This window comes from Macrotis lagotis, chromosome 4 (genome assembly GCF_037893015.1).
Source record: "Macrotis lagotis isolate mMagLag1 chromosome 4, bilby.v1.9.chrom.fasta, whole genome shotgun sequence".
In the NCBI taxonomy this organism is placed as follows: domain Eukaryota; kingdom Metazoa; phylum Chordata; class Mammalia; order Peramelemorphia; family Peramelidae; genus Macrotis; species Macrotis lagotis.
In genome coordinates, this window is record NC_133661.1 from 1,981,842 (window position 1) to 2,004,178 (window position 22,337).

General features: G+C 43.1%; 1 protein-coding gene across 4 annotated transcripts in view; it reads left to right on the top strand.

Annotated features, from left to right (window-relative positions):
• The window catches only part of STK32C (serine/threonine kinase 32C), a 194,627-nt gene that overhangs the window by 102,243 nt on the left and 70,047 nt on the right, over positions 1-22,337 (top strand). For all 4 annotated transcript variants that reach the window (XM_074232132.1, XM_074232133.1, XM_074232134.1 and 1 more), the window contains exon 2: positions 11,954-12,009. Coding sequence is in view for 3 of the 4 variants with exons in the window: in XM_074232133.1 (XP_074088234.1) it covers positions 11,954-12,009 (56 nt within the window). In the remaining variant the exon portion in view is untranslated. The remainder of the gene's footprint in view (positions 1-11,953; positions 12,010-22,337) is intronic.

Here is a 22,337-nt window from a genome sequence, read left to right on the forward strand (position 1 = left end):
GGGATGGGTGTTAGGCAAAAATAAAAAAGAAGGGTCATTGCAGGCCCCAGCATGAGCTCTAGCAGAGAACCTCTCCTTGGCCCATATTGAACAGGGTCCAGAAAGAGCCTTGGAGGGAAATGGAGTATCCATTCCTGGGCTGAAGAAGATGGTCATCAGGAGGCTATGACGGCTTTGATGTAAGGTGCCAGAGAGAGAGAGCAGAGGCAGGTGCCTGCCCACATGCTCCAGCCTGCCAGTGCTACTCTTTGGGAGGACACTCCCTTCTCATCTCCTGTTTCTGTAGAAAGAGGGACAAAGAAGACTAGGAATCCTGATTATGCTTCTGCCTTTGAAACATATTGATGCCCCCTCCTTCAAGTCCAAATGATAAGACAAGGCAAGCTGTGCTAAATACAAGTGAGAGAAACCAACAATTGAGGAAATTGAGGTGGTCTCCAAGATCTCTTGGAATCCCCAACTGCCCCAGGTCATTGCCCCCACAAACTTTGATCTCTATGTCCAGTACCATAGTCTTGTTTTTAGGTTCCTGCTGTCTTTAAGGCCCTTGGCATCATTCATCTCCAAGTTGCTCTGGAAGAAAAATAAAAAAGACCCTCAGGCTCCAGAGAGGGGCCATTTGCTAGTTGCCTATTGGAGATGAATTGCAGCATTTCTCACAGAGGCAAATAGTGTATTTCCTTCTCACTGTGAAAATAAGGAGACAAAAGGACAGGACTCCCAAGAGATGTCTAAAACTGGAGGCAAGAAATGGCACTGAGCGATGGAAATTTGCCCCCAGATTCTTAATTTCTCAGAGGCATCAAATCCTCTTTTTTTGAGGGACAGAGAATCTCCTCTAGAGCCCTGTTGACAAGGAGTTCCCCAGTCTATGCTCGAAGACCCCCCACCTCCTGAGGAGCCCACTCACCAAGGGGCAGGGCAAGCTCTAGAGCTCCCTGAGAGCATCTTTTTCCTGATCTCACATTTTAGTTTGTCTCTCCACAAACGACTCATTATTGCTATGATCAGAAAAGTCATGGAGAGTTGCAGTCTGTTGCTGAGGCACTGTGTCTTGGGGGGGCAGACAAGAAACCTAGATTTGAATCCTACCCCAGCTCCTACTGACCAGCTGACCTGGGGAGGTCAGTGTTGCCCCCTGAATCTCTGTTGTTCCTGAGGACCTTCCAAGGAGCTTACAGGGCAAATGTCCTGCCATCCTCAGAGCTTTACAGAAATGTCTTGGCCCTTTGGTTGACCTTTCAGAAAATGCTCTAATGAGTTTCCTGACACATGATCCCCAGGGATTAACTTGAGGAACCTGGAGGATAAGGAGATGAAAGGAGAGCATGTTATCCTTTCTGTCTTTGAAGGATGGCCACTGATGCTCCAGCTCTCCACCATCCTTGGAGTTCAATCACAGTCAAGATTTTTGAAGAAAGGGTCCCTTTCCAGCGGGGTTTGGTGACAGCCAGGGCTGCCAAGTACAGGTGGGGTGAGGCAAAAGACTGTGAGAGTATGTGACTATATACAATTTTACACATGCGTGCGCATGCCATGCGCGCACGCGCACATACACACACACACACACACACACACACACACACACACACCAGAGGGACAGGGCAGGAACCTGTAAATCACCTATGCTTTGCCCCACCTATGGCCAGGAAACATCCTTCTTCCAGTTAGGATAATTCCCCCATGGGCAGAGGAGATCTTGTGGCAAAGGCTAGAAGGCCACTTCTTAGGTGTGTGGTAAAGTAGATTCCTCTTCAGATTTAAGCTGGAATAGTTATCTCAGATGTCTCAACACTGGGATTTTGTGACTAATACAAATTGACTATCATCTTATTCCAAGATAATAATACCTCATATCTTATGAGAAACAATTCTTCCTCCTCAGATCACTGATCTTGTTTTGGATGTCAACCTAGCTTCATGAAAGCTATGGAACTGCTGTTGACATCTCTTATAGAAGTTTAATTGATTAAAGACAATCAGAGCAATCACATAGAAAGGCTGTAAGATCCCCCATTTGGCCTTGCCACTCACACCTAATCTCCTTAGCAAGGGAAAGGATATGATAACAAGGGTCAGCACCATCACTGGATAGAAAGTTGTTGAAGAAACATTCTAGAGGATGATGATAGAAGATGATGAACAGTATTGTCTCATGAAACAATGTTATATTGTGGAAAGAAACCCAGACTGGAAAAAACTCAATTCAATTAAACCAAAACAACCCACAAACATTGAAAAGTAGAACTGGATTAAGAGGAACAAACAGATGGAAAATGGAAAAGATCTGAGAGCATTTTTCACAGATGACATTCCTCCCAGTCATGGGGGAATTACCACTTCAGTATCTCATATGGTGCATGAAGAAGAAAACAGAGATGGAAGGAACAATCGGATCTGGCCAACTATTTAAGGACAACCATTGTGGAGCCCATTGCAAAGGAAGATACACAAGAAAGGCAAAAATTCAAGTGAATTTTTCCCCACAACTGAAATAAAGGCAATAGAAATTATTTCACTAACTACATACTAGGAGCTTATTTTCTCATCCTAGAAAGTGTGAAGGAGCCATGCATAGATATAGACTAGGATACCACTGGCCACAAATGAGAATGGAACAAAGGCTTCCACAAAGAATCTTCTAATAAATGTCTGATGATCAATTCAATAGCAGACCACACCTTTAGGCAGTGAGATTTGGGAGCTCACTGTGTTTGTTGTCAATAAAAAAGCTTTGAGTCCATTGAGCATATTTCCTTAGTGTCTCTTCTTCACCTAGGTGTCTTCCATTCCCTGAGGGTGGTAACAGTCAATGGGACTTTGTTGATGACCTGCTTGCCATCAATACAAGAACAATTTAAAACAGCCTTTCCAAATATGCTTGCCAAAAGTGTTTTTCTCTTCTCATCAGAAAAATCAAGGCACTCTGGTGCTGTGGAATCCAGAGGACCTGGGTTCAAATCCCTGTTCTTCCACTTCTTGCCCATATGACCTGGTGCAAACAACTTTACCCTTCTGGATTCCATTTCCTCCTCCTCCTAGGTAAGGCAAAAAGGTTAGACTTGCTCATTTTTAAGATCTCTAAGATCCCTCCTGGATCCAGAAGTGAATAGGAGGAAAAGAGTGATCTGAATTGCACTTTGGATGATCAGCAATGCTTAAAGTAATCTGAAGCCACTCTGTGGAACAAAACTCCATCTCTTTAAGCCAGTATCTTCTTGGTAACAGTGTACCGAGACTATGAATCCCGGGTGACCTGGAATCCCAGGAGACCTGTCTCTGACGAATCCAAGTTATAGGTGATCCAGAGGTTGCTGGGTGAATCTACCTGATTGCAGTGTACAAAATGATACAGAATGTATTGTCCAGAGGATTCTGAGCACTGGAAAAGGAACAGAGGCAGCAATGGCCAAACAACTGCCCACAGTATTGGTGACTGGCTAGGGGAAGACCATGATGAGCCAGAGAGGAGGGTTAAGAGATCAGTGGGAGGAGGAGGTAATCTGCATTATTACAGGGAGATGATGTAACCATGGCAGCAGTGAAATGGGATGAGAACTGATGTGAAACCTCCCTGGCACACCTTTCTTTGATGGGCAGTATGGCAGAAGGGAAGATAGGGAGGGAGAGGACTGCCATGTAACCCTATTGAATTCACTGAATTGTGGGTATTCCCATTTCTGACTCAGATTCCTCATCTATAAAATGGAGATGATAAAAGCATCAGTATATTGTAAAAAATCAGATGAGATTTTTATGTGACTAAAATAATGATGATGACTCGTGGTGCTTTTAACATTCCAAAAAAGCATATATTGTCTGTGAGTAGTTTTTTCTTTGAAAGTATTTTATATCTATACTGTTCCACAAGAACATATGCTCTTGTTGCTATTATTAATTTAGCTAAAATCTCCCAGGATTTTTCTTCTGGATGTCTCATAGCCAGTGCTATGAGAGGCTAGGATCCCATAACCCAAGAAGATGGTCACATCCTTATGTTCTGACCTAAAGTATAATTTCTTCTTGGGTCTCCTCAGGATGGGGTGACATCAGCAGAGAGCACAAATGGATCACGGTATTTTGGTTCTTTTTGTCCCTGAGCCAAAGGAAGAATATTTCTAGGAAAAAAACGGAAAAATTCATGTTTGGCTTCATGTAAACCTGGTTCATCTTCCTAATATTCAATGGCTTCCTTAGTCTTACATATTTTGTGACATTCCCCTACTTTTATACAATTTTTGAAATATGATAGAATTTCAGAAATAGCTGCTACCAGTTTCTTAGTCTGCAAAAAAAGATTTCCTGTCAATTTTCAGCAATGTTTTTCATGGAATCCTGTGAAAAATGGGTATCATTAGCATCACGAGCATTATATGTTCCATGGGGCTTGTGGTTGGTGTCTCATGCCCTCTGGCACCAGCATACCTGAGAAGAGAGGGAAGGACTGAGGAGGCAACTGTCTCTGAGCTGGTGACATTCAGCACTTGGGTGCCCAAGATTGTCAGGATCACACAAAATACAGAGACACAAATGTGCAGCTACACAGGTAAACTGCCTCCAGATAAAGGTTCCCAGAGACTTGGCCTGCCTTCAAACCCAGGGGTCCTGTGGTTCTCCTTCCTTCCTTAACTCTCTAGCTCTTGTGGGATGCTAGAAGAGCCAAGTTACTATACTAAGAGCAGCTGACATCTCCACTCTACAAACAGCCTGAAGACCCCTCTGAAGGAGACAATTAGCTCCATCTGCCACCTTCTTGTGTCATGGCTCAGCTGCCCTACATTTTCATTTCTTATTGACATTCATGGACAGGCATGATGGTCAGGGTTCACAGTATTTCATTCAATCCTTTCAACAACCTCAGCAGATTGCTACCAGAGTCACTATTATTCCCATTTCATGGATGAAGTAGTAGAATCTAAGTAACTTGTCCAGGGTCATGTGTAAGTGCTGTAATTGGCATCCAAGCCCATGACTCTCTTGGCCTCTTGGTCCAGACTTGTACAGATCTTGGAACTGTATGGCCGTAGTCTTCTTAATCACAGAATCATAGAATTGGTGTGAGGTCCTTGAAGTTCCACCACAGTTGAACAAACAAGAAGATAGCCCTCTTTGGGGGTCATTTGGGAGTGTTTCCTTATCTGGGGAGTCTTTGTCAACTCACATGGAAGCTGCGCTCATCCCTTCTCTCCTCCACAGTCAGTACAACCAAGGTAGAAGTGAAATGGGTTATTTATTAGACAACACAAATAGAAATCCCTACATCTCTTGGGGAAAAATAAAAGTTATAATTTCAGATGTTTGCACAAGGTGGGGGCCCCTTCTTCTGGGTCCACAGAGGATCAGGTATCTTTTCTTAGATTGAATCAGCCCCCACTGATGTTTTTTACTTTGCCTATAAACATGTGAAATAATCAATTGCCAAACTTTAATGGAGCTCTCAGTGTGGGCCAGTGGCTACCCTAGGACACAGAGACAAAAGCAAGTCTCTCTGCCCTCAGAGAAATTCTAGCAAAAGGGAATTCTCATTGAATTGATAGAGTGGATTGTCCTCTCCCTGGAGTGTGGATCTACAGAGAACCTTCTTGGCTGCAGACTAGGGTCCTCCAGTGACCTCAGGATGCTCACAATGGGCCCACCTTCTCATTTACTGACTTCTGAGCACCTCATCTCAGCTGGCTTCTGTTGTGTTTCAGGATCAGTCTAATCCTGCCACTTCTGCATCCCTCCTACATATAGCTCAAGCCCACCCCAACTGGGCTCAGAAGACAGTTGGGGCTGGGAAGAGTGATAAAGACCCTCCTTCCTCTTTGCCAGTGCAACCTTTGTCCTTCACCACAATTCCCTTTTTGGAGGAGTTTCCCCTACCCTTCCGCAACCCTCTTCCTCAGAGTTGGGGAAGGCACCTAATCTGGTTCCAGTCTAGCCTTGAAAAATGGTGTGGCCTTCATCTATCATGGTAAATTTTCTTTTTAAAAATTATAAGTTCACAAGTCAACATTTTCATATATAAGGGGGAGAAAAAATGATTAGTTATGAAATCATGAACCTCTATTATGTTTTGCTTATTCATTTAAAAATAAATGTATATCAGTGATTCAAGAGAGTTCCAAAGGACTTGATAAAAAATGCTTTGCACCTCCAGAGAGATGAACTCTGAATGCAAAGTAGAATAGAAGTAGAATTTTCTCACTTTATTTTTCTTGATGTGTGTGTGTGTGTGTGTGTGTGAGATATCGCTAATATGGAAATGTTTTGTATGATTTCACATGTAGAATTGATATCATATTGTTTTCCTTTTTGGTGGATTGGGGAGGAATGGGAGGGAGAATATTTGGAACTCAAAATAAAAAAAGTTAAAAACGACTTAATTAAGATTTTAGTATTTTTTTTAGTTTTTTGCAAGGCAATGGGGTTAAGTGACTTGCCCAAGGCCACACAGCTAGGTAATTATTAAGTGTTTGAGGCCGGATTTGAACTCAGGTACTCCTGACTCCAGAGCTGGTGCTCTATTCATTGTGCCACCTAGCCACCCCTTAATTAAGAATTTAAAAATTAAATTAAATTACTAATTAAATGAGTCTATATTATATTTAGCACAATAGTAGCTGCAATAGCTGTCTGGTCTGTGTGCTCTCCTGAGCTTCCTTCTGCTCCTTTGTGTGGATGCTAAATCTCAATGAGGATTGCTGCTCTATTTCTTGCATCATTAGCAAAACCCCTTTTCATCAATAAAAACTCTTCCTCATTTATTACTTTTAAGCTTATGTGGTATAAAAGAATGACTTCAATCTATTTTCTCCCAAAGTTGCAACAATTCTTGACCCATAGGGAGTTGTTCCCCAAGTCAGTTCCTCTTTTAGATTTAGCAAACATTAGTGAGCTTTATTGCTTATAGTTCTTCATTGCCAAAACTGTTACATTGAATTCCTTTTCTATTATTTTAGCCAAATAAATTAAAACTATTAAGGAATACTGCTTTATAGTATAAAATGACTAGAAATTCAGTCCCTCTCTTTACTCGGACTTTGAGGTGCTAGATCGTTTGTTCTTCCAAATCAGTTTTGCCCCCCTTTATTAATTTTCTCTTTGGCAATTTCAATTGGTATAGCACCAAATCTATAAATTAGGATAGTAGTTTTTTTTAAAGTAAACTGATTCCAGTCAAACCTGGAACATTTTTCCTGAACCTCTCCCAGCTGGTGGGGAGAAGCTGTCCTGCTGACTCTCTGGCCTTCACAACTCCACTCAAAGCCTTCTCTCCAGAAATCGGTAGTCTCATGAAAAGGCTTCCAGACTGGACTGAAAGCTGAGACTCAACCATGAGCACCAATGATCTAGCCACTTGTTTGTCCTTATTTCTTTAAATGGTACTTGAAATTGTGTCTATAAAAGTCTCGAGTATAGCCATTGTCCTCCAGGTATCTTGTAGAGATTTTGAATTTTGTAGCTCATTAGTCTGGACAGAGGAGTCTCTCCAAGATTCTCTCCCATAGACCTCATAAGTCTCCACGTTCTGATGCATGGTGTCTTTGACATTTTGCTTTTTCTCATGGAGGGTGAGGGTCTGAGACCTCTTGGCATTTGTGTCCAGGCTTGCTGTGACCCCCCTCAGGAGTCAGGAAGGATTCCTCTATAGGTAATCTGACTAGAGCAAGGCTGTACACAAGCCAGAGAAGGAAAAAACTACTTTCTCCTCAGGAGGCATTGCCTCAGAAACAGAACATGGATCATGGATGTGGGTGACCAGCACAGGCCAGAGGTAGCTAAAACTGGAGGGAAGGATTGGTAAGCCAGAGATCCAGAAAAGTCCATGAGGGAAAAAAAAGAAGGTTGACATTATTTACACAGTCAGCCAAAGGAATGAGAAGATCAAAACCAAAGGAACACAGGTCCAGCAGCGCAGGGCTCAAGAAGTCAGATGTCTGGAGGGAGGGGGTCTGAGTCATGGGCTTGGGGCACAGCCTCATTATCCATCTTATAAAACTCCCTAGACAGGCCCTCCCTAAGTGAGAGACCCCAGATGCACTGGATTTAAGGAATAAGGGGATATAGAGAAAGGGAGTTTTATAAGTTCATAAAAGAATGGACATCAGCTTTCTGAAAGCAATAAAATAAGCCCTTTCCTTTCCCTGTCCAACTTAATGCCCCAGTTTAAAAATGCCTTTGTAACATGGAAGAAGTGAGCACCTACAAACCCCATTGAGACTATCCTAAGATAGTTTCCTAGTTAGTTGTTTTATCATCAGAATTGTGGCAGTTGGAAAAGCTGTCATTTCAAAAGACTCTTTCAATAGGGTTCTCTTTGAAAAATTCATTGAATAATGAATTCCAGTTTTCATTTCCTAGTGAAATGCCCTTAGAGCTTGTCTAAGGGCTGGATAGAGTCAGAAGTGGAATTAGAGCCACCTGCTTCTCAGTCAGGTAAACAGTTCCATTACTTTGTTCCATTCCATGTCATGCATAATTGATGTGAACTTTTCAGATCTTCTCTTGGCCCCATCCTGTTTCTTCTCCTGGAATTCCAAGACAGTGTTGTAGTATTTGGTGAATTGTGGTCTAGAACAGATGCCTTGAGTGGTGGGTCAAACCAAGTACTATGGGTTTGGGGCTTGGGGTCTCCTAACTTGATAACATCTAGCACTGCGGTAAGTATCCTCAATAAACTAAGGCACTCTCAGTTGTTAGGAGGCTCCTTTATCTGTCTTGAAAAGTAGTCAAGGGCTGTTTGGTTATACTGTTATTTTTCAATTGCATGCTTTGTTCAGGGGTTATTAATTTTTTTCTGTATAATAGACCCTTCAACCATCTCTGGTAAAGCCTTTGGAAACCTCAGAATCATGTTTGTGAATGCATAAGATAAACTACATTGGATTACAAACAAACCAATTATGTCAAAATCTCTCTCTCTCTCTCTCTCTCTCTCTCTCTCTCTCTCTCTCTCTCTCTCACCTGTAAATGTGAATATACCAAAAAAGTATACAGACCCCAGGTTAAGGACTCCCATATGCTATTTGGGAAGCTGAGACCTTTGACATTCAGACTGAATTATTTATTAATGCTTATCAATTAGTGAACATGTATTTGAATTTTTATCACTGTATGTCTTGGAACAAGGGCATTTTTGCATATTGGCCCCTATAAGAAAATCTGAAGTGTGAATGATAGAGTTGATAAGGAATTATCTTTCTGAAGAGATCCGGAAGCAGTGTGGCTTATAAATTTGAAAATGGTTCTCCTTGCCATCTTTTAAAAAATTGTATTCTTTTTCTGAACTTACATACACACATATACACAAGCACATGTCCAAATGCTCAGCAGAACAAAAAACAGGATTTCATAGGAGACCATGGGCCATTTTATAGCACTGTTTTTTAAAGTTTATAACAAATTCCATACCTGACTTTCAAAACTGTCTTGCTGATTTGTGCTTCCTTTTAAATTTCCTTCTGTTCTCTCTTATGTGCATTTAAAAAAAATAAAAATTTTAATAACCTTTTTTCCCATAAGTATTTCATTTCAAAGTTCCAACTTGGCTATGATCTTTTCCCCAGAAAAGCTTGACAAAAGCTTTGTTCTGCTAGAGATCCATTTCCTCCCTGTAGAGTTATATTTGTCAGCTAGGTGGTGTGATGAATATAATACTGGACCTGGAGTCAGGAAGACTCATCTTCTTGAGTTCAAATCTGTCCCCAGACACTTACTAGCTGTATGACAGTAGGTAAATCACTTAACTCCATTTGTGCCAGTTTTCTCATCTATAAGGTGGATTGGAGAAGGAAATAGCAAATTACTTCAGTATCTTTGCCAAGAAAAACCCCAATGAGGCCATGAAAAGTCAGGCACCACTGAACAATAACTGACCAACCACAAGTGTTCACAAATAAAATTATAAGCTTTTCAAATGTTATTTTTGATTCTAAGCTCATATCTTTTGCCTCTTATAGTATTATCTTTCCAAGCTCTTCTCTTCTTAATAAAATGCTGCCATGTCTTGAGTTCCTCAGTGCTTGACCTCCTTTCTGGATGTGTGTAGCAGTTTTTCATTGATATAAATGTTCAGAATTTTTGCTATAACATTTCTAAGACCTTTTGTTTTATTATTATTGTTAGTAATAATAACAATAGCTGGATTATATGTGACTTTAAAGTTTACAAATTCATTTATATGCATATATCATCCCATTTGATCATTATATAATCCGGCGAGATAGGCTATATTATTATCACCATTCTGCAGATGGGTAAACTAGGGATGAAATTAAATGACTTGCTAGTCACTGTCTGAGCTTGGTCCCTTGGCTGGTCAATAACTGAGACAGGATTAGAATTTAAATATTCTTGACTCCAAGTTTCATATTCTATCCATTTTACCATCCAGCTACCCTTCTGTCAAAAGTTTGTCACTATAGGGGTGGCCAGGTGGCACAGTGGATAGAGCACCGGCCCTGGAGTCAGGAGGACCTGAGTTCAAATCTGACCTCAGACACTTAATAATTACCTAGCTGTTTGGCCCTGGGCAAGCCACTTAACCCCACTGCCTTGCAAAAAAAAAAAAAAAAACTAAAAAAAGTTTGTCACTATAAAATGAGACCATCAGGAATTGATACTACACTGCCAAAGATCCTTGGGAATATGGAAAAGATCTGATTTTTGGTCAGGATCCTTATTGATCACCTCCTGCCCCATTCTAACCACTAAACTGTTCAGGCGGCTAAGCTCACATGCAATGGTGAGAACGACATCTTTGATGATGCCTCCTCCTCACTTTAAGTCATGACATCACTTTCCCAATACCAGCTACTTACCAGTAGTCACTGATTTATCTTTGCTTTAGTTTCATTCTCAGAAAATCTGTTATTAGCACTTTTGAAGCTAATTTTCCCCTCTCAATTCTTTCTCTATACCTTTTTTAATATTTATTATTCTTTTTTTCATTTCTTCTGAGTTCTCATATAGCCTGATGGAAAATCCTTCCATTAAAAATTTGATCTCTACTTTTAATTTGGATTTTGGAGCATCTCTATATTTACACTATTTGTTTTTTGTACTAGTTGACATCTTCTCCAGTTTGCTAATTGGTCCAGGCTTAGTTCCTGAACTGGAGGTTTGGGCCAGGGTCAGGTTGCTGTACTTTTGGATAGGGAGCTTAATCCTATTGGTCTGACCTTAGCTTATCTGGGTTCCTATGTGGACTTTTATCTCCTGGGGTTGGAGCTCCCTGGATCTTAGGGTCTGAACCCTTTGGTTCTTTCAGATCCTCTCTGGAATTTCTGGAAAGAGTACTAGGCACCTGGGCCTGGGGTGTACTAATCTGAACTCTGATGTACCCATGCTTATTGATGCCATTTCAGATAGCTTCTCAGCCTGCCCTTTGGATTCCTAAACACCCTAGCATCCTCAGGGGAAGTCTCTGCTCTCATTGTCTTTGTTTGGAGTCTTTGAGGCTACTCGTGTCTCTGGTCAACTCTGGCCAGTCTCTGATCCTGCTGGGAGGTTACCTTGCATTGACACTGTTGGTAACCCCCTTTCCTGTTGCCAGTGAGCTTCTGGTTGGTATTTGTACAGTTTTGGAGATATAAGAATTCACTTTGGTTTCTTATGGAATTTTTTGATCATTATTTAGCTTAATGTTATTTGAAGATTTTTGCTGGAGTAGGTATTTGGAAGCTGAAGAGGCTGCCTCCATTCAGGCCACTAACTTGGCTGGAAGTCCTGTAATTAGTCTTGAGTCAGTCTGCTGGGGAGATAAAAACAGACTGTCAGAACCTTGGCTGGACTCACCCTTTTGGATAAAACATCTCCGAGCACATCAGCTTTGTCAGCAGAAGTGCTCTGGGGCATAAAGTGGTTGATGGGGAAATAAAAGTAGATAGCTGATACTTTAGAAAGAAGGCACTTGGTATTTGGAGGAACTCTAAATCTGACTGGATGCTTTTCTTTTTATTTTTTTTAGTGAACTTTGACCACTTCCAGATCCTGCGGGCCATTGGCAAGGGGAGCTTTGGAAAGGTAAGATGACTGGCCTTCTTGAAGCAGATGTAGTGGGCTCCAATGGTAATGGCAGTCTCTCCTGAGGACACTTTTTCATTTAATCAACCAAAATATCCTGAATGATTTTTTTTCCTCTTCCATAGCAAAGCATGGTCCTATTAGAATGAACTTCTATTGGCCTCCTTTTATCCATTTCCTATATTTCTGTGACCTCTGAAATATCACCAAAGAAGGCCTAACGTTGGTGCTACTGCCAAAGAAAGACCTCTTATTACTAATGAATATTTCATGATTTGCACGGGCCACCCCCCCCTGCCCCATTTAGGGAGTCTAGACAAGAATACAAATCTCCTGGGGTAGCAAAGCCCAGGATGTCTCCAGGAGACTTGGAGCAAGTTAAAACAGAGAAGAGTCTGGCCCTGCCGGTGGTTGGTGCTAGTGCCAGCAGATTCATCTCAAGGATCTCTCCTATCTGCCAGGACAGTGGAGGTGGTACTGCCACTTCTCAGGACCAGAACAGAGCAGTGTCCTCTCTATAACAGACTCAGCAGCCACAAAGAAATGAGGTCATCCCTTCCCTGGGTTTGAGCAACTCTGGTAAATGAATCAAGACTCTGAAGCTTGAGACCACCGTGTGGGCCTTGGGGGAGAGGAGAATTGCCCTCTGTGGTCAAGGGTGGGGGCTTAGCACCATTGTGTTCACTGAGCCAACAGTTACACAGCCCAGGGTCCCAGGAAGGTCTGCCAGTGGAAGAGAGAGAAAAGCTTCCTCATCTCTACCATCACGCCGTATGCTTCCCAATTATCTGCTTCTTCACATATAATGAATCATTTCTGATGATTTCCTTGGTTTCTCTGTTAGAGTTTGGGATGGAAATGGCTTCTTGGGTTTTGTGGTTGTTCACTCTTGGCCAAACCCACTTCCTCCTTGAGGCCCCGGTGTCTACATCTTGGGGCTAATTATAGCTCAGAAAAAGCTTTCAAGAACATTAAAAATAGTTCTGGGTAAAGGATCTTGGTGGTTTCATTGAAAATTAATCACTTCCTCGTGGACGTGATTTCTTTCCAGTCCGCCTTTTAAATGTTCCTTGGTAGATTCAGACAAGTGTGTCATCTGTCCTTTTCTTAAGGTCTCTGATTAGGGAGGAGGTGTTGGCATAGTCTGTGCTTGGGCGCCTGGGTGGCACAGTGGCGAGAGCATTTGGAGACATGAATCCTGCCTTAGACATCTACCAGGTGTGTGCCCCTGCACAAGTCACTTTGCCCCTTCCTGCCTCAGCATCCTTCCCTGGAAATGGAGGTCATCTAGTGCCTACTTACTTTTCACGGTTGTTGTGAGGATCCCATGGCTTTGAAAACCTTAAGCACCATCTATAAGCTCATTGTTGTTGTTAGTAGTAAATATAATCTGTTGATAAAACAGTGAATCAGCCTACACACTGGCTAAAATAATTTCCTACCTTTGCAGGGACAGTGAAACTCAGAGAAAAGAATTAGGATTAGGACCTGGATCTGTGATACACTAGGCTACAAAGCTGCTGGGAGAGTGACGTTCAGCTCCTGCTCCACCCTTGGAGTCTCAGAGCTGGCCTGAATTTGCCCAGGGTCTAGCCAGGATGGGGCCAGGACAGGACTTGACCCCAACTCTTCCTGGCTCTCCATGCTCTGCCCCAAGCTGCATTCCCAGACTCTTTTCTGGGGCACAATATTCAAGGCCCTTCATTGCTGCTAATTATTCTCATTTCATTGTATCGAAAATGATGCTGCGTTGCCTCCTTGAAAGATTGGGGGCAATTAGACCTCAGGAAGCCTTTCTGCAGGAATTCATTAGGAGGAAGAATCTATTTCTGTATCAAGTACTGTCAGGCTGGTATTTCCATCATCTTCCTGAGCATGAAGAAGCTGAACTAACTGGACTTGTAAGTTTCTCATAGTTCTGAGATGGTTTGGAGGGACAGCAGAATTTCTTAGAGCCAGTCAAGGCCAAGCTGGACTGGATGGTGTCTCATCCCCCATCCTGATACTCGACAGTATGACATCTCACTGCCAGTTAGCATCATGACTTAGGGAGGAGGACAGCCAGGCCAAAATCTTTGGGGGAAAAGCTAAGCCATCCTGAGAGTAGCATAATGGGGAGCACAGAGAGCTGCTCTTGGGTTCAGGAAAGACTTGGGGTGATTTTTTTGAAAGGTTATATCCAGACGTTTTTTCCTCCTGGTTTTCAGATCATCTTGTTGTTGTGGTTCAGTTGTGTCCTACTCTTCATGACTCCATTTGGGATTTTCTTGGCAGAGACACTGAAGTGGTTTGCCATTTCCTTCCCAAACTCATTTTATAAATGAAGAAATTGAGGCAAACATGGTTAAATGACTTGCCCAGGGTCACACAGTTATTAAGTGTTTGAGGCTAGATTTGAATTCAGTTCTTTCTGATTCTATCCACTGTGTCACCTAGCTGCCCCAGATCATGTGCTGATTCTTGATCTGTTTTCCATGCTATGAAATGCCTTACATTTTTTTTTCTATCATTCTCTATCTTTTGACTTTATTTCTTATTGTCTCATGAAGTCATTAACATGCTCTAATTCTTGGAGAGTCTATTCCTTGACTGGCTAGGTGGTACAGTGGTGAAAGCGCTGGGCCTGACCTTAGAAAGACTCATCTTTGGGGTAGCTAGGTGGTGCAGTGGATGGAGCACTGGCTCCAGAGTCAGGGGGACCCGAGTTCAAATGCGGCCTCAGACACTTAATAATTACCTACCTGGAGACCTTGGGCAAGTCACTTAATGCCACTGCCTTGCCAAAAATAAAAACAAAAAAGAAAGACATCTTCATGAGTTCAAATCTGGTCTCAGGTACTTCCTAGCTGTGTGACTCTTGGCAAGATGCTTGACCCTGTTTGCCTCAGTTTCCTCACTTATATATTGAGCTGGAGAACCCCAAATGGTGTCATGAAGAGTTGAATACAACTGAAACAACTGAACAACAGCAACAACAAATCCTGGAGTGTGCTAAACTGTAAATCACCTTGCTGAGTCTTTTCTTCATAGATCTGACATCCCCTACTCATTTAATTTATAATGTTATTTCAATTCTTTTTTTTTTAAAAGGAATTCTATTTTGAGCTTTGCTTGTTGGAGTTTTGGTATTATTTTCTTCTGGATTCCTATCTCAGACATCCTTGACTTTCTAAAAGTTCTTTCTCTTTTTTGTTCAGTCATTCTTCTGACATACTTTGGACCTCTGTGGCCTCCACAGTCTGAGTCTGAGCCTAGTTCCGGGCATCCTGGTCTTTCATGGGAGCCTGGAGGCTGACTTTGTGCTTTGGTCCCTCAGGAAAACCTGCTGCTGCCCTGGACCAGGATCAGCTCAGGGTGTCCTCTAAGTCCATGGGGCTGGCCCAATCTCTTGTCTTGTCCTTCTCCTTCCATCTGGTCAATCAGGGACATTAGGGAATGTCTTTCAGCCCTTGCTGGAGCCAAGGGAATGAGGGCTTGTACTTCTGCCCCAATCCCTTCCTTTCTGTTCATTATGAAGTAGGATATCCCCCAGGACTTTCCTGACAACATGGTAGGAAGGTAGCATACACCCTTTTACAGATAGGGACGGGGCCAGGGGGGAGTAGCTAGCTTGTGGGGCCCCCAGGCTAGCCAGCAGGCTCCTCAGCTTTGTTGTGAGATCTGTGACCCCAGGATCTCTACCTAGCCAATACACCTTTGGGCAGGAATCAAGACCGACCTGAAGCCCCCGGGTAAGCAGGCAAAACTGATTGGAAGAAATCCATTCCTGGTCTTTGGCTCTGGGAGGACAGACCACATGCTAAAGCAATCAAATTGTCCACTCACGAGCAAGTCTGGCAACTAGGGGAGGGGAAGCATCAAGATGAAAATGTGGTTGAAAGTGGACAGAGGGAGAAGCAAGAGTGATTTTGTCACTGGAGGAGATTGTAGGCCCACCAACTTAGAAAAAGGAACTAGATGGTGAGTTTGGGAAATATGAGAGGCACAGATAGCATCTGAACATCTGGGGGGACCCCCTCTCTGGCCCAAGAGCTGAGCCACAAATAGCTTCTTGACTTGCTCCTTGGTGAGACCTTCATCCTCCATTAGGTGGAAGGAACATCTGGCATCTGGGGCAGAGATAACTGGCATCTAGGGATGAAATGACCCTCTCTGCCTTTGAGAATCGGGACCAGAGGAGAGGAAGGATGGATACAGTATGGCGGGCACACCAGATGGGTACAGAGGAAATATGAAGCGGTCCCCTGGTTTCCAGTGCCTGCACGACCATCTGCCCAGAAGGAAGGAGAATGAAATTCTGAGGACACAAGCAAACAAGTCCCACACAGAGGAGAACCAGGGATTTTCTGAGGAGACTAATGTGGATGCACAGGAAACTCCCCAACCAAATTACATTTTTAAAAAAAGGATATAAGATGGACTCAGGAACAGAGAATGAAATTCAGAGTGGGACAGTCCTATAAAAACTGCTTGAGATTGAAACCCGAGAATGAACTGAAGTGTAAAGAGAAGCTGGGGACCAAAATAGGTGGGGTTTTTATTTTAAAAACCTAGATTTGAGGAAAAGGAGGAGAAAAAAGAAGGGAGAGGCCGTCTCCTTGAAGTGGACAGGACAATGACAACCGATGTGAACCAGAGAGAGGGCAGAGTGGTTCAGGTGGAATTTTGCTCCTATTTTCTCTGCTGAGGCGTGCCCCAGAAATGCCAGCACAGACATGACAAATGGAGCTGGGGCCCAAGATAATTGGGGGAGAGGGTCAAGGATACAGCAAAACCCAAAAAGAATCCAAGTCCCCTGGATTGGATGATCTGCCTTCGCAGCTGCCAAACAACCGTGCAGTTATTGGTGAGCCCGCTCTAGGATATTTGAAAGATCACAAGCCAGGAGTGAAGGCATCCAAAAATGGAGTAAGAGGTAGCGATGTTCCAATCTTTACAAAAGGACAAGGAGAGCATACTCTGAGCCAATGGGCAGCTGGGTGGCACATTGGATAATATTCCCACCTTGAAGTGTCGTGGTCTGAGTTCAAATCCAGCCTCAGACACTTACTATCTGGGTGACCCTAGGCAAGTCACTTAACTCTGTTGCCTCAGTTTCCTCATCTGTAAAATGAGGAGAACACTAGCACTGAAGGTGGTTGTGAGGATCAAATGAGATCATACTTGTTAAGTATTTAATACATTTCTCAGCAAATAGCAAGTATGGTATAAATGTTAGCTAGTTTTTTCTTAGGAAAATTTTAGAACACATTAAAGAAATAGTCAATATATATCTAGAAAGGGAAATCATGATTACACAAGAATCCCAGCATATGGCCACATTAGGAACAGGGTTCACCATATTCATGCCACTTTTTTTTAAGTATTTAGTAGCGATGCTGTGGACATATAGTTTATCTGGAGTTTTAGCAAAGCTTTTGATTTAAAAAAAAAACCCTGATATTCTTATTGTGGAGAAGAAGGAAAGTTATGGATTAGATAATAAAATAGATGAATGGGACGAGCTTGGGCCTGGTTGCCTGAGAACCAAGTGTGTATAATTATACCCTTTGACCTCACTCTGTTCTCCAGTACCTGACCTAGTTTAGCCTCTGGCATTGGCTCACATGCCCAGGCTTATTTCCCCCCAACCCGAGGGGTTCAGGCAGCCTCATTTTTCTATTTAACAGTGAGAGTCGCTTATACAAAGGTACAAAAAGAAGAAATACACAAGCACCCCTATACCTGAGGGGCATCATCCCCCTTGTATCCTCTTGCTCTGAGGAAAGGAGAGGAATTAACTTCCCAGCTTACCTCCATTCCTGAATCTCACTATGTTCCAAGTCCAAAGTTTTCCCTTGTCTTGTGTCCCAGGACCCTGGCTTCTTAGGACTTCCTTGTGAGAGTGCTAACAATGTATGACCTGGAACCTTGAACTCCATGGTCACCATGGTCCCAGGTTAGGGGCTCTGTTTGTTGTTCCTAGAAGTCACAAGGACAAAGACAGACCAAACCCTGTCCAAGCCCATTTCTCCAGGTCAGGGTTCCTCAGGAAAGAGGAAATGGCCCTTCTCTGCTCTGCTTGCTGAGTGGTCCCAACACTGGAGGACCATAACTCCTGATGCTACTGGAAAGAGAGAGTGAACTTGTCCAGGTCTGGTCATTTTAAAGTCTACACAGCTGAAAGGAAAGGCTGTGATCTACCAAGAGTATCTTCTTTTTTTAATTTAATATTTATTTATTATCATTTTATACAATTTTTTATACATTAATAAAATATTCTTGTTTAAGAATAAACAAAATACATCCTCCCCCCCAAAAAATATAGACTCACTTGAGCAATAAAGTAAAGGGGCAAGAAAAAAATGAAAATGAAAATAATAGTAATAATTGCAGGTATGGCCAGGTGGCGCAGTAGATGGAGCACCAGCCCTGGAGCCAGGAGCACCTGAGCCCATATCCAGCCCGGTACACCCAACAATCACCCAGCTGTGTGACATGCAAGCCACCCCAACCCCACTTCCCTGCATAAACCAAAAAAAGGAAAAAAAGACCTAAAATAAAATAGTAATAATAGTAGGGCCACCTGGATGGTGGACAGAGCACTGGCCCTTGAGCCAGGAGCACCCGGGTCCAAATCCGGCCTCAGACACCCAACGATCACCCTGCTATGCGGCTCCAGGCAGGCCACCCAGCCCCATTTGCCCTGCACCCTCCCCTAATAATAATAATAATAATAATAATAATAATAATAATAATAAAATGTGCTTGAGTCTTTGTTCCAACACCACCAACTCTGTCATGGGTAGATCACATTCTTTATGATAAGTCCATCACAAAAGTTACTCCCATATTTTTCCACCATTGCCATTGCTGATTGCAACTCTCTCCTTTTGTATTTCTCCACTATCGTGTACTATATTTTCTCTCTCCTTTCACTGACTCTGCTGTAGGGTAGCTGAGTGGCACAGCAGACAGATCCCTGGTCCTGGGGCCAAGAGGCCCTGAGCCCCCATACCACCCCTTAGGCCCAGCCCCCATACCACCCCACCCAGCCCTATGGTCCTGGACAGGCCATCCAATCCCAACCCCTTGCAAGATGTAAAAAAGAAAATGCATTATATCTGACCACTCTCCCCCTATGGTCCATCCTCTCCTCCTTCATTAACATCCCCACCCCTTCCCCCTACCCCCCCTTCTTACTCCAGATGTCTATACCCCATTGAGTATATATGCTGTATCCTCTCCTAGCCACCTCTGATGAGAGCAAAGATTCCCTCATTCCCCCTTGCCTTCCCCCCTTCCATATCATTGCAATAGCTCATTGTAATAAAGAAAAATCTTATTATATGAAATATCTTGGCCTATTCCCCCTCTCCTTTCTTCTTTCTCCCATTACATTTCCCTTTTTTCTATTGACTCCATTTTTACACCATATTTTATCTTCAAATTCAGCTTGCTCCTGTGCTTCATCTATAAAAGCTCCTTCTACCTGCTCTATTAACTGAGAAGGTTCATATGAGTATTATCAGTGTCATTTTTCTGTACAGGAATACATGCAGTTCATCATCATTAAGTCCCTCATATTTCCCCCCTCTCCTCCAATCTCCATGCTTCACCTGAGTCCTGTATCTGAAGATCAAACCTTCTGTTCAGCTCTGGCCATTCCAACAGGAACATTTGAAATTCCCCTGGTTCATTGAAAGTCCATCTTTTTCCCTGGAAGAGGACATTCAGTTTTTCTGGGTAGTTAATTCTCGGTTGCACTCTAAGCTCTTTTGCCTTCTGGTATATTATATTCCAAGCCCTATGGGCTTTTAATGTAGTTACTGCTAAGTCCTGTGTGATCCTGACTGCAGTTCCATGATATTTGAATTGTGTCCTTCTGGCTTCTTGTAATATTTTCTCTTTGACTTGGGAGTTCTGGAACTTGGCTATAATATTTCTGGGGGTTGGTTGTTTGGGATCTCCTTCTCGGGGGGATTGGTGGATTCTCTCCATTTCTATTTTGCCCTCTGCTTCTAGGATATCAGGGCAATTTTCCTGTGGTAATTCTTTGAAAATGATGTCAAGGCTCTTTTCCTGATCATGACTTTCAGGTATTCCAATAATTTTTAAATTATCTTTCCTAAATCTGTTTTTCAAATCAGTTGTTTTTTTCAATGAGATGTTTCACATTTTCTTCTAATTTTTCATTCTTTTGGTTTTGAAGTATTGAGTCCTGATTTCTCATAAATTCATCAATCTCCCTGAGTTGTATTCTTTGTCTGAAGGATTTGTTCTCCTCAGAGAGTTTTCTTATCTCTTTTTCCATCTGGCCAATTTTGCTTTTTAAAGCATTCTTCTCCTCAATAACTTTTTGAACTGTTTTATCCATTTGACCTAAGCTGGTTTTTAGCATGCTATTTTCTTCAGCATTTTTTTGGATTTCCTTGACTAAGCTGCCAATTTCATTTTCATGTTTTTCTTGCTTCTCTCTCGTTTCTTTCCCCAATTTTTCTTCTATCTCCCTCACTTGATTTTCAAAATCTTTTTTTGAGCTCTGTCATAGTCTGAATCTAACTTCTATATTTCTTGGAGTCTTTAGATGCAGGAGCTTGTGCTTCCTCATCTTCAGACTGAATATTTTGATCCTTCTTGGACTCACAGGCAAAATATTTCTCAATGGTGTTCCTCTTGTTTCTCTGCTTGTTCATTTCCCCAGCCTTAGCCTGTTTTGGGGGTGCTTCCTGAGCTTTTGGGACACTCTCACAAGGATCTCAGTGTGAGAGGCTCTGTCCTCCCTCCTGGTCTGTGAATGTCCATAAGGGCACCCCTCTGCCACGGGGCCGAGGTGGGGGGGCCCTGTTGTTCTATGGGGGGGCCTAGACTGTGATCAGGATCTGAATGTGGTCAGAGCCCCAGAGTCCTGTTCCAGGGGCAGAGGACAGAGCTGGGCAGTCTCTCTTCACTCCCCTCCCTAGGTTCAATGGGCTCCTGCCCTTGGGGCTCCGCCTGCTTCTGTTTCCTGTATCTGGACTCCCTTGGCCACGCTGCTCGCTGTGTGCCCTGAGGGCTGGGCTCCACGTGTTCACTCTGCCAGAGTTCCCCTCCCACTGTTCCCCCAATCTGTGAATGGTGCTCCCCAGGGTGTAGCTCAGGAGACTCCCCCTCTGCTGTGGCTCCCAGCGCCCTGGGGCTGCCTCTGGAAGGCTGAAGTTCTTTTGCCATGGGCTGCCCCTCCAACCCCGGGGAGCAGAGGCTTTCTGCTCTTTTCCAGATTACCTTGAGTAGGAGAACTGCCTCCCTGGGTCTCTCTGTGGGTTCTATCTCTTGAAAATTTAGTTAGAGTCCTTAGCTTATGAGTTTTATGAGAGAGCACCTAAAACACAATCCTCTCTTGTCGCAGTCTTGGCTCCACCCCCTCCCCAAGAGTATTTTCTTGCAGATACTAGGTGCCCGGGGTCTCTGATGTGGGTACCTCAACAGTTATCTGGCCAAAAGTCCAAACCCTGTAAGGTATAATTATATGGGCAAATAATTGGTTGGATGACAGGCCTCAAAGAGTAGTTGTTAATAGTTCAATGTCACTGTAGCAGGAGGTCTCCAGTGGAGTACAGCTCATGGGACTACGCTTTCCCTCTGCTGCTGAATGGCTTTCTTTTTTAGCATAGATGAAATATTCATCAAATTTGCTGATGATTCCAAGCTGGGAAGGAAAGCTAACTCAGTGGAAGATTGAGGCAGGATTCAAAAGAATTTTGACAGGCTAGAGGATTGAACAAATCTAATAGGGCAAGTTTCAATCTTTGCACTTAGGTTCCCCGCCCCCCCCCCAATCAACTTCTCCATACCAGCTGGAGGGAATGGCTGGAGAGCAGGTGTTCTGAGAAAGATCTGGGGGGGGGTGTGAGTGGCCGTAAGGGTCAATGTGTTGCAGCAGCTTGATTGGAAGTCAAGGGAACTGAACTGTGTTTGGGCTGCATCAAGAGGCAATAGCTTCCGAAGAAGAAGAAGCCATTTCCGCTGTACTCCCCTTTCCTTCAGGCTCAGTTGGAGGATTAATTAGAGTTATTTCTGGGCACCAAAGTTTAAGAAGGACATTGCTGAACTGAAGACTACAGAGGAGCAAGCCTAAGATGGTCAAAGGTCTGGAGACTGTGCCGTCTGAGGACTCTTCAGAAATGGGGATTTCAGACTAAAGAAGAAAAGACTCAAGGGTTCCATTGTGTCAGCCTGCAGGGATCTGAAGGATACTTGTATGAAACAGGGATTTTCTCTACTTGGCTCCAGAGGACACAACCAGGAACCACAGGTGAAACCTAGTCAGGAAGCAGCTTAGGCTCAATGTAAGACCGATGTTGTAGGAC